This window comes from Diadema setosum, chromosome 5 (assembly GCF_964275005.1).
Source record: "Diadema setosum chromosome 5, eeDiaSeto1, whole genome shotgun sequence".
NCBI classification, from domain to species: Eukaryota; Metazoa; Echinodermata; class Echinoidea; order Diadematoida; family Diadematidae; genus Diadema; species Diadema setosum.
In genome coordinates this window covers 43,631,454-43,646,139 of record NC_092689.1, presented here as the reverse complement: position 1 = coordinate 43,646,139, position 14,686 = coordinate 43,631,454, and the positions used below count along the sequence as shown (strand labels likewise).

General features: G+C 40.8%; 1 protein-coding gene across 1 annotated transcript; it reads right to left on the bottom strand.

Moving 5' to 3' along the window:
* Positions 1–265: 265 nt before the first annotated feature.
* LOC140228935 (uncharacterized) lies at positions 266–11,785 on the bottom strand. Its single transcript, XM_072309200.1, has 11 exons — positions 11,498–11,785; positions 8,209–8,560; positions 6,842–7,652; positions 6,272–6,378; positions 5,073–5,236; positions 4,151–4,352; positions 3,589–3,661; positions 2,521–2,578; positions 1,802–1,875; positions 1,003–1,078; positions 266–424 (listed from the first exon to the last, which is right to left on the bottom strand). Exons 1-11 carry the CDS (start codon positions 11,783–11,785, stop codon positions 266–268), a joined length of 2,364 nt encoding a protein of 787 aa, XP_072165301.1.
* Positions 11,786–14,686: the final 2,901 nt, after the last annotated feature.

Genomic DNA, 14,686 nt, shown 5'->3' with positions numbered 1-14,686 from the left:
TATCACATAATAATGATGTTAATAATAATAAGGTCTTATTTACCCAGGGTAGCCCCTTCAGTGTTTCCACTGCTCTGCCAGAGGGCCCTGCCTTTCTTATTACCCTAGCGTTGCCAGGTACCCATTCACACACCTGGGTCGAGAGGGACATGGTTGGTATAAGCATCTTGTCCAAGGACGAAAGCACTGGGCGGGATTCGAACTCGGGTCCTCCGATCGGGAGTCGGGAGTCGTATCCACTATGCCAAAGGCGTTGCTATGGAAATCAGGCCACTACGGGTTGGACTTTGCTATTGCAACACGCCCCGAAAAAGGTGTGCTTGAGGAACTCGAGGAAGAGGAGAACGATCTCCACTAGGGTGACGACCGAGAAGCCGATATAGAGGCCGAGCAGACCACCGACCGAACTGAGGAATGAGATAAACTGGGTAGGAATAGAAAGAATATTACAAAGAGTTAATTAAAAAAAATTTTTTTTGTGTGTGTGTGTGTGTGTGCGTGTGTGTGCGTGTGTGTGTGTGTGTGTGTGTTTGAAGATCGAGAGAAAAACGGATTGACAGTTTGACGGAGGGACGAAGCGATAAAAAGACAGCGGGGAGAGAGTTGGAACATTGTACGACATAAAAATGTACGTGTACACTTGTGTTGTCTTTGTGCGTGTAGGAATTGCATGGGATAGATGAACAGAGTAGGCGGAATGAATCTATTAATTACGTATTCATCAGTGGTGAGTTGTAATGATTTGATATGATTTACATAGTTCTCTTCTTTGCGTCCTAAATACCACTTCTCTACCGTAAAGAAACAGGATTTATTGATATGCATAAGATATCACTTTCAGTTATGAAATGAACAAACGCAAATCAGATGGAAAAAATTCATGAATGTTTAAATGCAATAATTAATGTGATTTAATGTCACTTGATTGCGTAACACAATAAAGGTAACTTATGATAAAAACGCCCCAATTTAGAGCATGGTAATGACAAATGTTATACTTACTGTGTATGCCTTTGTCTGCACAATCGATTGGAAGTTTAGCTCCTCAAAATATATCCGAACTCTCGCCAGATTTTTCCTAATTTGGAGAGATGAAAGATCAGAAACAACTGAGAAAACAATAACGAACAGAGTTGCTGGAAAATGAGTGAAAGAAATCTGCAGTAAATTGTAGTTTGTTTAATTAATTATGTCTCAATAGATGACCAGATTCTGTATAAGGGCATCCAGATGTAACTCCAGCACAGATCAGATTACAAAATGGAGCATCACGCCGAAGAAGCACATATTTATATATATCGATGAAAGGCCTACTACCACATGAGCCCAGCAGTGCAAGCACAAACACTTACTTCGACCATGTTGAAAAAACTTGTTTTCAACTATAGTTGGCAAACAAAATATATTCTTGTTAGGACATAGAACTTTCTATCATTTAAAAGCGCACGTTACAATCATTACGCAAGGACATGTTAAAAATCTACACATTTTTCTCTTCGTTTAGAATGATGGAGTGTTGTTGGCGTTACTCACAGAATCCTGGTAAACCAATTTCCACAAAACGTGCGTATATTGTTCACAGAACAATCTATTCTTGTTACTGCCTTCCTTCGTACCGGAAAGTAGGAGTCATCCTAGTTAGTTAAAGTTGACTGTCGGTAAATCTGGTCTATTGTGTCGATTGACAATGATGATATGCTTCTTATTCCGCAAGTCCAGCAACAAGTGGATAGATTTGATAATCTGCAAAATAGATAAATAAATCTGCATTTAAAACAGATTACACGAGTTTTCCTCGTACCTTGTTGTCTCCACGTTTTGAAGGATCCGTGCAGCTATCTCGTTTGTTTCGGAGACCCTCGAATACAAATGTTCCTGCACACACAAAAAAAAAGGAAAAAGGAGAGAGAGATTGATGAATAAGATATCTTCAGAAATTCAGATATCAATGCAGTGCTAATTTCAGTTCACTAAGCCCGTATCCCTTTGAGTCTTTTGTGAAAGGTAATGAATGCATCAATACGCAATTTTTCGGGTTTATTTTCCCCTTTTCATCCTCTTCTTTTTCCTCCTCTTCCTCTTCTACCTGCCTTCCAAATTGATTTAGAGTGCATAATCAACTTTAAGAGAAAGGGTGCGACAAATCGTTACTTTTCCCTAAACAATAAAAAAAAAAAAACAATAAATGATTTACTTTAGTTAAATGCAGTGGAACCGACATGAGATACACCACTAATTTAAGGTATAATAGTATCTACTTATGACAATAAATACAACATTCTGAAATACAAAACCACAAAACAAAAACAACAATAACCCCCCCCCCCCGAAAATCAAAGCCTGTGATGATTTGTAAATCTATTTCTGTGACTCTTGTGTATAGATCATTGTGCAGATAGTACATAATCACAGGCCTTGGATTTTGTATGTCACCATCATTTCATACTTTACCGCAACATAATGATTGAAATAATAACTGTTTCCATTTTCTCACATTTATGGAAAAAAAAAAATCTTTACCTCATATCGTTCAGACGGCCAAAGCGATCCGGATGCCGAGTATACATAAACGATTTCACTGAGGAAAAAAAAAAAAAAAGAATTATATTGCTTTGTTTACATTGCCGTTTTTCTTAATAATGATAGCTTGAATAAGATTTAGTCTAGTGTAACGTAATAACACATCTTCCAAATAATGTATGGAAGACGTGGTGTCTACATTCCTAAACGAGTTATCCTTCTAAAGATAGAACGCATAAGAGAAATTGTGCATAAGAAACACTCTTTTATAAGGCTTGATATGTATGGGTACGACAACAGAAACCACTTAATACTCCCCCCTCCCCCGAGCTTGTACGACTCTGCAGAAGACCCCATTTAATTTGGTTAAGTGGTCACAGAGAGATGTGGATTGTTGTAAAGCATGTTAAGAGTCTGATTCTTCCAAGTTTAGCACTTGGAACTGCATATTTTGTGCGTGAACACAATGGGCAGAACTTGGAGGGAACTGATTCCTGTCACGCTCTACAAAGATCCTCATTTCTCTTTGACCACTGAAGCAAATCGGAAGGGGTTTTCTGTGAAATGTGGGCAATAAGTTATATTTTCATACCCTGTAATTGTATTTGTATTGATTCACTATCTTTAAAGTTATCGTTGCGGAGGATCCCGTTGTAATCATTTTTTTTTTTTTTTTTGGGGGGGGAGGACATACAGTAGAAAGCAATTTAAAGTGGACTTAACTACATACGTCGTGATATAAAAGCGTCAGTGATATTGATTACTATTCACGATGTATCATTATGAATAAAAAGTGAGAGTGCCCCCCCCCCCCCATTAAAAAAACAATAAGAGCATCGACGGTAAGTCTGCAGCCGCGGTCACACTGACAAGATTTCTCAAAGTTGAAGCTCTCAAAGTTTTGCTAGCGTGATATTATATCTTCAAGAGATAACTACCATGGAAAGGAGTCACTCCAGGAATGTACTTCGCTGAATACAATGTAATAATCAATGTGCTTTTAACAGGCTGAGGAACTCATGATTAAAGAGAGTCGTTTTTAAACTTGAAGGAACATAAAATTTGTACCTGCAAGGACTCGGACAGAAGCATTCTAGTTTTCCGTCGTCATTCAGTGACTCGATCAGCTGTCGGCATTTCTCTGCAATTGAATGAATCAAATTGATTATTGTTAGAGTCTTGAGGCGGTTAATACATCGCGTGACTTGATGGTATAGTAGCACCTCCTTGTGGGCACCGTATGACTTCTTAAATTGAGAATAGCATCTCTTGACGGAGAGCAAAACAGTATGTCAACGACTTAAGTTCTACGGTTTCTTCATTAAGTTTGTCCTTAGAGAAGGCTCTAAACGCTATAACATCAGATGCGGCTATCGCATATCTGCACAGTAATCCTAGAAACTTTTCTCATGAGGAACGCAGAGAAAATATATTTTACCTTTCCGAATCACAACGCTAACTTTGGAAATGTTGTTACTAGAAGATAAGACGATCAAACATATAATGTTAAAGTTTTACATAATTTGTCAATACAAAATGTGCACTGTGATTCGATGAGTCCATATTCTGATCATAGAAGTGAGAAATAAGACACATAGAAGTTTGTCGCGATGCAGGCAGACAAACTTACGCTCAGTGGAATTGAGGTAGCTGCACTTGTTCTGATCGCCCACGATGTCATTGACGCAGCCGCAACGGTCCCACATCTCGTCCAGGACACACTGCTTCTTGCAAGCCAGGGTCGAGTACTTGTAGAACTCATCTTGGAACTGGGTGTCGCTCCCGTCGTGTGTGCAGTTTCCATGGGGGTGAGGGAGTCGCTCGATGAAGTTCTGCAGACGAACAGATTAATGTACATTGTCACCATCTTGTCGATTGAAATATTATTAGCGAGCTTCAGATCTGCAACGCGAACGCTAAGACGACGCAGCCTCCAGGGTTGAACAATGGAAATAGCTGTCTCGCGCATGTGCAGAACACCATTAGCCTGACAGCCGCGTCGTCTTTAGCAGTCGCGTCACACATCTAAAGCTCGCTATGCTCAACTCGGGAAGACGGCATTTTTAAACGTTCAGCAAATTCAAGCCTTCTACCTACAAAGAAACATCCGTCAGTCCGGGGAGTTTTTATATCACTTCATAAAAGAAAGAAAAAAAAAAACACCTTTTTTTTAAATTTTATCTTTTTGCCTCTTTGAGTATTCTGTGAAGCCAGACGTAGACTCCTCGAAACATATCCCCGACAATAAAGATTAGAGAATGATCATTCCGTCAACCTTCCACCGTGACGTTACTTTCATCGGCCAAACCGCCCCATTCAGCATGAGAGTGTGTCCAGTTTGGGGAGTTGAGAATCGCAAGTTTGCAGAATGAAAGACTATTGATTGTGTATTACTTGAACACACTGAGCAAACGTCGTCACATCTATGACTAATGTATCAAGGTAAGAACGTTTACGAACAATATTGACTTTGTTTTATTTTATTCGAGCGTTGTTTTCTGGTGCATGGGAAGAGTCAGACACGGGGGTTACGATGTTTGAATTGAAGTTACCTGCCGGATGCCGATAGAGGTCGCTTGACCAGTCGGAGCTGTTATTCCCACGTCCTCGGGATATGGCGTCACAGATGGATGATGAATGGTTACCCTGACTCCGGTTTCTTGAGAGAAGAGTCCGACGTACTCCGGCTGCTCAATGAACAGCGTCATATGTAGACCTGAAAATGGTGGAGAGGTTAAAATATCCGGTGAATGTCAACGCACGATGAACTTATTACACTAAAACAAATGAAACAATTTCGAGAGGCATCATAGTGCAAAGAGACCACGTATCAAATTTTTAAATGAAATGTTACAGTGATGTGCTGGAATGCCAATGTGACTGTAATTATTCTTCTTTCTTCTTTTTTGTGCATGTGCGATGGGAATGTTTGTTATTCGTATAAACGCAGAGCAAAGTGTTTTTGTAACATAACAGTCACAATTGAGGGGAATTCATCTTCATAGCATTTTCATCACACAATCCAGAGTAGGGTTGTCAAAGGAAATAAAAATACAAATGATGGAATTGAGTTCATCGATTCCAATGTCGTATACCCACCGTCTTCCGCTCTTCTATCTTGGCTTTGTTGAAAGGTGGGACTCTTACGGAAGGGGGAGAGAAAGGGGGAGGGGGGCGGGGTGCCTGGACCAAGAGGAGGGAGGTATAGGGACGAATTGTAGAGAGATCATGTCCTCTGAAGTTTACGAACACCTGTCTACCTTTCAAACGACACATTTTCAGTGATATACTCTTTTCCTCGGGTAGGACATAAAATGAAAGTATGGAAGAGAGTCTTAACACCTAACACTGTTGGACACTCGATGTAAAGATCAAGCCTTCATGCAAACAGGGAGGTGAGCTTCCCACCTCCTTCATTATCCGAACAAGTAAGAGAGGGAGGCATGTCGACCTCTCGTGATTCGCCCTCAAAGACAGGCACAAGTCGGCAGACGGCATTAACTGGACGCGGGATGTCATTTGAGATGAAGGAGAAGATAGTAGCGTCCGATTGCTTAGCTTGTTTAATTTAATGAATTCTTAGGTCTTGACATTTTTTATTGCGACTGACCGACAAAGTGCCCTTCATAGACCCAGATAAGAACCCATTTTTCAGTTTATACCCATGATTTTTACCATGGTTACCAATAAAACACTGAATAATCGGTGCTTATTTACGCCGACGAAAGGGCCAATCACTTGCTATACTTACCATATGTAGAACCTGATTTGCTTGTATTTCGTAAGGTCGAATTATCATCGCCATGGTTAAACGTGAAGCAGTTTCCGTAGGCCTTGTTTTGCCACATACGAAAGTCGCTACAAAATCAAAGAAGTAATGAAAGTGCCGATAACTATGAAAATAGCGTTAATGATGACTATTTTGCCAAAACAAAAATGTAGCGATATTAAATGGCCATGATAGTGATCGGTTATCGATGAAACGAATGATGAGGTGATTTGTACATTGTGTAGATTATTCAAATGTTCTGAAAGTACCATACGGGGTTTGGAAAATGCAAGTGTAAATATCTCAGTTTCTCTTCAACCCGGGCAAAGAGCTTGGGACTAAATTTATTTGTGAGTGTAAAGAGCGAAACAAATTGGATCGGGATTTACGATATAAGAACAACAAGTGTAAGGGGTAACACGTTTTTTTTTTTTTTTTTTTTGCCACAGGGCAGTCACATTCATCACTGCATAGGATAATTTCTACTTTATAGATAATCAAAGGCAATGTCATGAAGAAGTGCATTGTCTGTGATTGTGACGTCATACATACGTGTAGTTACAACTCCTCTTGTCGAAAGTGCACTGTAAGATGATGTCCTCAGGTTGGTGTCCAAGTTCCTCCAGTTCGAGGCGTGTAGGGTTGGCCACGTCGATGATATCGCTGAAGTCGTCAGCTCTGGAGTTCTCGTAGAATCCTTCCCAGTCACTCTCGCCATCTACGAGGTTTCCCCAATCGTAGTAATCATCGTACTCGAATGTCCAGCTACCCCAGAGATCGTTGCCCCAGCTATCCCACTCATCAAACCAGTTGTCCCAGTAGCTGCTCCATCCCCCAGAGCTGTAGGAGTTCCATCCGTAATAGTAAGATGAACTGCCGCCCCAGGCATACGACGATGATCCAAAACCGTAAAATGACGATGATCCAAAACCGTATGATGAGGATGATCCAAAACCGTATGATGAGGATGATGAAGCGCCCCCAAATGACGATCCCGCCGATGACGATCCCGTTGATGACGATCCCGCTGATGACGATCCAGCTGATGATGATCCAGCTGATGATGATCCTGCTGATGAAGACGAGGACGATGACGAACCTGCGCGCTTTTCGCGAGAAAGTCCTTGAAAGTCCTCCTCATCGTCTCCCATGGCTTCGGGCACGAGTTCGAAATCGTCGAAAAAGTTGTCGTAGGGTGTGTCACGCCGTCTCCTACCCACGAAGGCAGAGCTTGAGGAGAACCCACCACCACCCCAAGAGTATCCCGAGGAGTAGTACGTGTTCCAAAAGTCAGAGGAGAAATCGAACCACCAAGAATAGTCGCCGTCATCATCCGTGAACCCGCCATCGATTTCAACGATCCCTATCGAGAGGACAGTGAAGAGCATTGAAAATAAGATTTGCCAAAATAGTGCAGATCAGCTCGATTAACAAAATCTGTGAAAAACAATAAGTCAATTTTATACACATCCACATCTATCTATTTATAGTAAGAATATTTCGAAACTGATACATTATGTTGGAGGTGATATATATATATATATATATATGAGAAAAAAACATAGATAGTACTTGTTTCAAAGTTTAAAGGACAAACAAACTTATAAAGAGGTAAGTTCTTCAAGGATACGAGGATATAAGTCTTTTTATGATTAATGCATGCTCGTTTGGTCATTATAGATTTTGGTCGTAACATTCTATTATCGTGTTTAAACATTACTACTGTCTTTTCCCCCAATGTTTTGTTAAGTTCCTGTAAGTCCTTGTGACGTTACCATTTAATTTGTTCGTTTGTCGGTTTGATTTTTGTTTTGTTTTGTTTTGTTTTGTTTGGCTCTTGGTATTGTTATCTATGCTATTGCTATGCGGCAGCCTTGACTTTTGATCTTTTCCCCCTTTGTTTGTCGTTTTCATCTTACCCTCGAATCTGGTGCCCACCAACTCCGACCGTTTCATGCGGTTCATGTTGCAAATGGTGACAGCAGGAAACGTGATCGTTGTTTCGGTCACTACGTCAATCTTGGTGTTGTAGGGGTAACTGCGGTAATCCCAGTAGATATCCAGGGCCTGGGTGGTAAAGAGGTAAAAAGCGCCACCGAAGATCAAGAACCAGAAGATCTTCCAATACCACTTTTCCGAGGTGACGATACGGGGCAACCCATGAGCCGTGGTGGAGTCTGCGAAATCGAGGATGATTGAGCAGTAAGTGGTTCGCTTCGGAGGCTGGCTAGGGGGAGGATCGGGTAACTTCATCTGCTTTGGGAAAGCGACCTGGAAGATGAACAAGTCAGATGTTGTGAAATGTCAGCTCGTTCATTAAGACAAGTATAGTAAGAACAACTTTAATCACAATTACACTCATAGCATTGATGGTGATGATTTAACTGTTATGATAACGATAATACTGATAAATAGTCTTTTGTATAGAATATTTCCAATCAGAAACTGATCAAAATCGTCCCAGTGACCAGGTCCAAAACAATATAAGAACTCTGAGTTTTTTGGTGTTTTTTTTTTCTTTCAAAATTTACATTTAGGGTGATGAGTTTTGTTCCTTTGACAAGGTATCCCGGGTTGATGGTCGTCAAAGTGAAAAACTACACCGCTATCATAACTCCATATTTCATTTCAGTGTGGATCTACGGGGGTGGGGCGGGTTAATGGGTTGTACCCCACCTCCCCCCCCCCCCGGCTGCCAAATGAAAATGTGATGTGTGGTGTGCAGAGAAAAATGCCATCATGTGTACAAACCTACAAAGTATGTTCCAAGCGCTCTGTCTCACGCTTATCCCAACGGCAAAAAAACAAACAAACAAATAAATAAAAAAAAATAAAAAATGTGAAGACCTCTTCTTCTTCTTCTTCTTCTTCTTCTTCTTCTTTTCTTCCTCTCCTTTTTCTTGTCAAGACCCATCGTCATTAGGTCAATCCCCTCCCCCATAGCAAAGAGCTATACATCCGCCTCTTGTAAGGATTGTATAAATACATGCACACTGTACATATATTATATATGTAACGACAACAAATGGAGCCGGGACTCGCAGTGTTGGTTATGGGTGTTCTTTATTATTCGCAGGTTCTGATCATCAACTGAACCCAAGCCCTGAAAGATGTAAACATTATGTACAAGGGATAATGAGTACATTGTATTGTCATTGAATACATGAATGAATATTTGACATTAATATAGCATACACAGTCTTATAATTCAGTTGTGTTCACTCTTATTTGTGATGCTTTATTGCATCATTGCATCGTTATACATTCTGTATCGACATTCATTAGCATAATTTCTGCAACTTGTAATTGGCACATAGTCATTGATTGTTGACATTTCATTCCAACAGTGAATGGTTACTTCTGATAATTCATGCTATACTCATTGAGTAATCGTTTCAGTCGCGTGATTATAGCTATTCCTTTGCGCTTACATATTTACAATAGCGAATCTCTAATTCGCACTAGGTTTGTCTATACAGAGTTAACTTTATGTCAGAAGTTCTGATACAGATTCCAATGTGAAAGCGTTTATATTGGCTTAACTGTAGCTCTACTGTTCTATAACAGGTGTTTCTATGTGGAAGCTCCTAGGTCGTAAATGTGTCAAGAATGCTCTCTCACTGACCAGAGAGGATTGAATGACCTTAGGTCCAAAGTCCGTTCACTAGGTTAAAGTGAATTTGCTCTGTTCACTAGAATCTTGCCGTCACAGTGTTTCTTGCTACAATGAATCTTCTACACTGCTCTCGAAGTCATAAATGTATTGCTAACTAACTTCAGCAAGTAATCATATGCTAAATCAGAGTAATGCATCTAAAGCAGAATGATTAGCAAATGTAATTAACAGATACCACATATAAAGAAGTTAGCATGATTGCAACTCAATCAGCAATAACAGATATTGATATCCAGTGATCTCTCAAACAACTCAACATAATAAAGCAAGATTCAATTTGTTCAAAGAACCAACAGTATACATTCAATACCGGGCCTTATACCCTTAAACACTCCTATCATCTTCAATAGGCAAGATATGGAAATAGGGAAAGGAATTAGAGGAAGAATAAAGAAGAAGGAGAAGAAGGAGAGAGAGAGAGAGGGGGGGGGGTTCTCCTAGTGCATACACCGATATGACTAGAATATTACACTCACAAGTGTTTACTCCACAATGTCGTCACACACACAATGTCAGCTAACAAGATGTTGTGAAAGCAGCAATGAACATACATCTTCAAATTGTCAAGTCTATCTTTTAACCAGCTTTCTAACAAATTCTTCCTATTTGTCAACTCAACTTAACTCAACGTCCACTCACATAATGTAGGAGCTTGATAACCGATAAACAATGTCATATCAACCAATCTGAGTCTGAGGCAGGTTTGAGCCATACATTTCAGAAGTCAGATATATATGAACGACAATGAAATCTCATGATGTGCCCATGCACATTCGCATCACTCTGTTCAACATAACAGAGGATCCCTATTTCAACTCTATTTGAAATAGCAACAATGTTATCACTGATCTATAGCGCAAGTAGCAGCTCATAGATAATCCTAACACTATCTGGACAACATACTAGACTCGAACTAGACTTCACAGTTTAAGCTTGACAAAGAAGATAACTTACCCCTGCCGGAGACAAAGATAGCTGACTCCTGATCACTCGCTCTGCTTCAAAATATCTTGCTGCTTCTTCGTTGTCAAAGATTCCAATATGAAGTGAGGAGAGGAAAACTTCGCTATTTATTGGGTTTAGGACCCTTCCCAAAGATATATTTTAACTTTAAATTCCAATCCACCGACGCACAGTTCTACGTCACTTTTACTGCCACTTTGTTTGGGTGGAGGGCTATGTCTGGCTATGAGGTCATAGCTTGACCCAAGGAGGGCAGAGAGTGGACATTATGCCCAAATTTGGCAAGTAAAAGTGGAGAATGTGACCGGAAGGATTGGACTTCCTGAATGACGCAGGGTGACTCATTTTCCAGAAAATGTATTTCTATGTTACTTTTTGTTTTAATTTTTGATTCTTAGAAATCTTTCTTTCTCTTTGTTTTGACAAAAACCACAATGTTACATTCTCCCCTGCTTCATGTTGGCATCCCTGACAACATACCAATAAACATAATTATTTAATATCAATTAATGAGACACTTAATTTCTACCCGAAAGTAGAGTAAGTAGAAGCAGGTGCGACTTGCTAACATCTGCGAGAATCTCCTCAGTGACGGTTGGCGGCGGCTTTCCCTGCAGCCTAGCCGAGCGCCTTGGGAGTGGAGCTGACTCTGGTCCATCCTCTGGGCGCTCCCCTGCTTTTTCCAAAGCAGGGAGGTCGTCCTCCATCATGATGACTGCTTCGCCGTCATCCGCCACAGGCACGCGGTCACTGTCGTTCCGGTAGTTGACGTCCGGGTTGTCACCTATACACGACTGCTCTGGGGACGTCAGGGCTCCTAAGCTATCTCCAGGTTCTCCGTCATCGCATCTGGGCATCGTCCTCAATATCCAATTGAGGCCAGAGGAGGAACCACATGTATCCTCTCAAAACAGCATTACACTCGCCAGATGAATAGGGATTGCCTGAAGATAGTTCCAGAAGACCAGTCGGCGTCCTTGAAGCTGGATGTCGCTGTTGCTGAAGTTTACCATCTGGACAGGAGCTCTTCCCGAGGAGGGCACCCTTACGAAAGTAGGTAGGAGAACGAGTCCATTTGGTAATGTTGAGGCATCCCACTCCTCAACAACTGCGACTGAACGCTTGCTTCCTTACAGTTGAATAGACACGGCCAGAGACCATGAACATGACCGTTCTTCCACCCGTTCCGTCTTCAGCTTACTTCCGTTCAACACCTCGATTTCTGCTGATTTCTCCATCATGTCTCCGGCGAGGGGGCTGTCGATGACCAGTGAACTACGAATCCTGTCCGTGACGCCAATTTTTTTGTAACGACAACAAATGGAGCCGGGACTCGCAGTGTTGGTTATGGGTGTTCTTTATTATTCGCAGGTTCTGATCATCAACTGAACCCAAGCCCTGAAAGATGTAAACATTATGTACAAGGGATAATGAGTACATTGTATTGTCATTGAATACATGAATGAATATTTGACATTAATATAGCATACACAGTCTTATAATTCAGTTGTGTTCACTCTTATTTGTGATGCTTTATTGCATCATTGCATCGTTATACATTCTGTATCGACATTCATTAGCATAATTTCTGCAACTTGTAATTGGCACATAGTCATTGATTGTTGACATTTCATTCCAACAGTGAATGGTTACTTCTGATAATTCATGCTATACTCATTGAGTAATCGTTTCAGTCGCGTGATTATAGCTATTCCTTTGCGCTTACATATTTACAATAGCGAATCTCTAATTCGCACTAGGTTTGTCTATACAGAGTTAACTTTATGTCAGAAGTTCTGATACAGATTCCAATGTGAAAGCGTTTATATTGGCTTAACTGTAGCTCTACTGTTCTATAACAGGTGTTTCTATGTGGAAGCTCCTAGGTCGTAAATGTGTCAAGAATGCTCTCTCACTGACCAGAGAGGATTGAATGACCTTAGGTCCAAAGTCCGTTCACTAGGTTAAAGTGAATTTGCTCTGTTCACTAGAATCTTGCCGTCACAGTGTTTCTTGCTACAATGAATCTTCTACACTGCTCTCGAAGTCATAAATGTATTGCTAACTAACTTCAGCAAGTAATCATATGCTAAATCAGAGTAATGCATCTAAAGCAGAATGATTAGCAAATGTAATTAACAGATACCACATATAAAGAAGTTAGCATGATTGCAACTCAATCAGCAATAACAGATATTGATATCCAGTGATCTCTCAAACAACTCAACATAATAAAGCAAGATTCAATTTGTTCAAAGAACCAACAGTATACATTCAATACCGGGCCTTATACCCTTAAACACTCCTATCATCTTCAATAGGCAAGATATGGAAATAGGGAAAGGAATTAGAGGAAGAATAAAGAAGAAGGAGAAGAAGGAGAGAGAGAGAGAGGGGGGGGGGGTTCTCCTAGTGCATACACCGATATGACTAGAATATTACACTCACAAGTGTTTACTCCACAATGTCGTCACACACACAATGTCAGCTAACAAGATGTTGTGAAAGCAGCAATGAACATACATCTTCAAATTGTCAAGTCTATCTTTTAACCAGCTTTCTAACAAATTCTTCCTATTTGTCAACTCAACTTAACTCAACGTCCACTCACATAATGTAGGAGCTTGATAACCGATAAACAATGTCATATCAACCAATCCGAGTCTGAGGCAGGTTTGAGCCATACATTTCAGAAGTCAGATATATATGAACGACAATGAAATCTCATGATGTGCCCATGCACATTCGCATCACTCTGTTCAACATAACAGAGGATCCCTATTTCAACTCTATTTGAAATAGCAACAATGTTATCACTGATCTATAGCGCAAGTAGCAGCTCATAGATAATCCTAACACTATCTGGACAACATACTAGACTCGAACTAGACTTCACAGTTTAAGCTTGACAAAGAAGATAACTTACCCCTGCCGGAGACAAAGATAGCTGACTCCTGATCACTCGCTCTGCTTCAAAATATCTTGCTGCTTCTTCGTTGTCAAAGATTCCAATATGAAGTGAGGAGAGGAAAACTTCGCTATTTATTGGGTTTAGGACCCTTCCCAAAGATATATTTTAACTTTAAATTCCAATCCACCGACGCACAGTTCTACGTCACTTTTACTGCCACTTTGTTTGGGTGGAGGGCTATGTCTGGCTATGAGGTCATAGCTTGACCCAAGGAGGGCAGAGAGTGGACATTATGCCCAAATTTGGCAAGTAAAAGTGGAGAATGTGACCGGAAGGATTGGACTTCCTGAATGACGCAGGGTGACTCATTTTCCAGAAAATGTATTTCTATGTTACTTTTTGTTTTAATTTTTGATTCTTAGAAATCTTTCTTTCTCTTTGTTTTGACAAAAACCACAATGTTACATTCTCCCCTGCTTCATGTTGGCATCCCTGACAACATACCAATAAACATAATTATTTAATATCAATTAATGAGACACTTAATTTCTACCCGAAAGTAGAGTAAGTAGAAGCAGGTGCGACTTGCTAACATCTGCGAGAATCTCCTCAGTGACGGTTGGCGGCGGCTTTCCCTGCAGCCTAGCCGAGCGCCTTGGGAGTGGAGCTGACTCTGGTCCATCCTCTGGGCGCTCCCCTGCTTTTTCCAAAGCAGGGAGGTCGTCCTCCATCATGATGACTGCTTCGCCGTCATCCGCCACAGGCACGCGGTCACTGTCGTTCCGGTAGTTGACGTCCGGGTTGTCACCTATACACGACTGCTCTGGGGACGTCAGGGCTCCTAAGC

Bases quoted from the DNA above. Each gene is read 5' to 3' on its own strand.
- LOC140228935 (XM_072309200.1), bottom strand. From the start codon at position 11,785: ATGCCCAGATGCGATGACGGAGAACCTGGAGATAGCTTAGGAGCCCTG. The intron at 2,579-3,588 runs GTACAAATTTTA...TTTTTTCCTCAG, and splicing joins TTCTGTCCGAGTCCTTGCAG to TGAAATCGTTTATGTATACT. The intron at 1,079-1,801 runs GTACGAGGAAAA...TCTCCAAATTAG, and splicing joins CAAAACGTGGAGACAACAAG to GAAAAATCTGGCGAGAGTTC.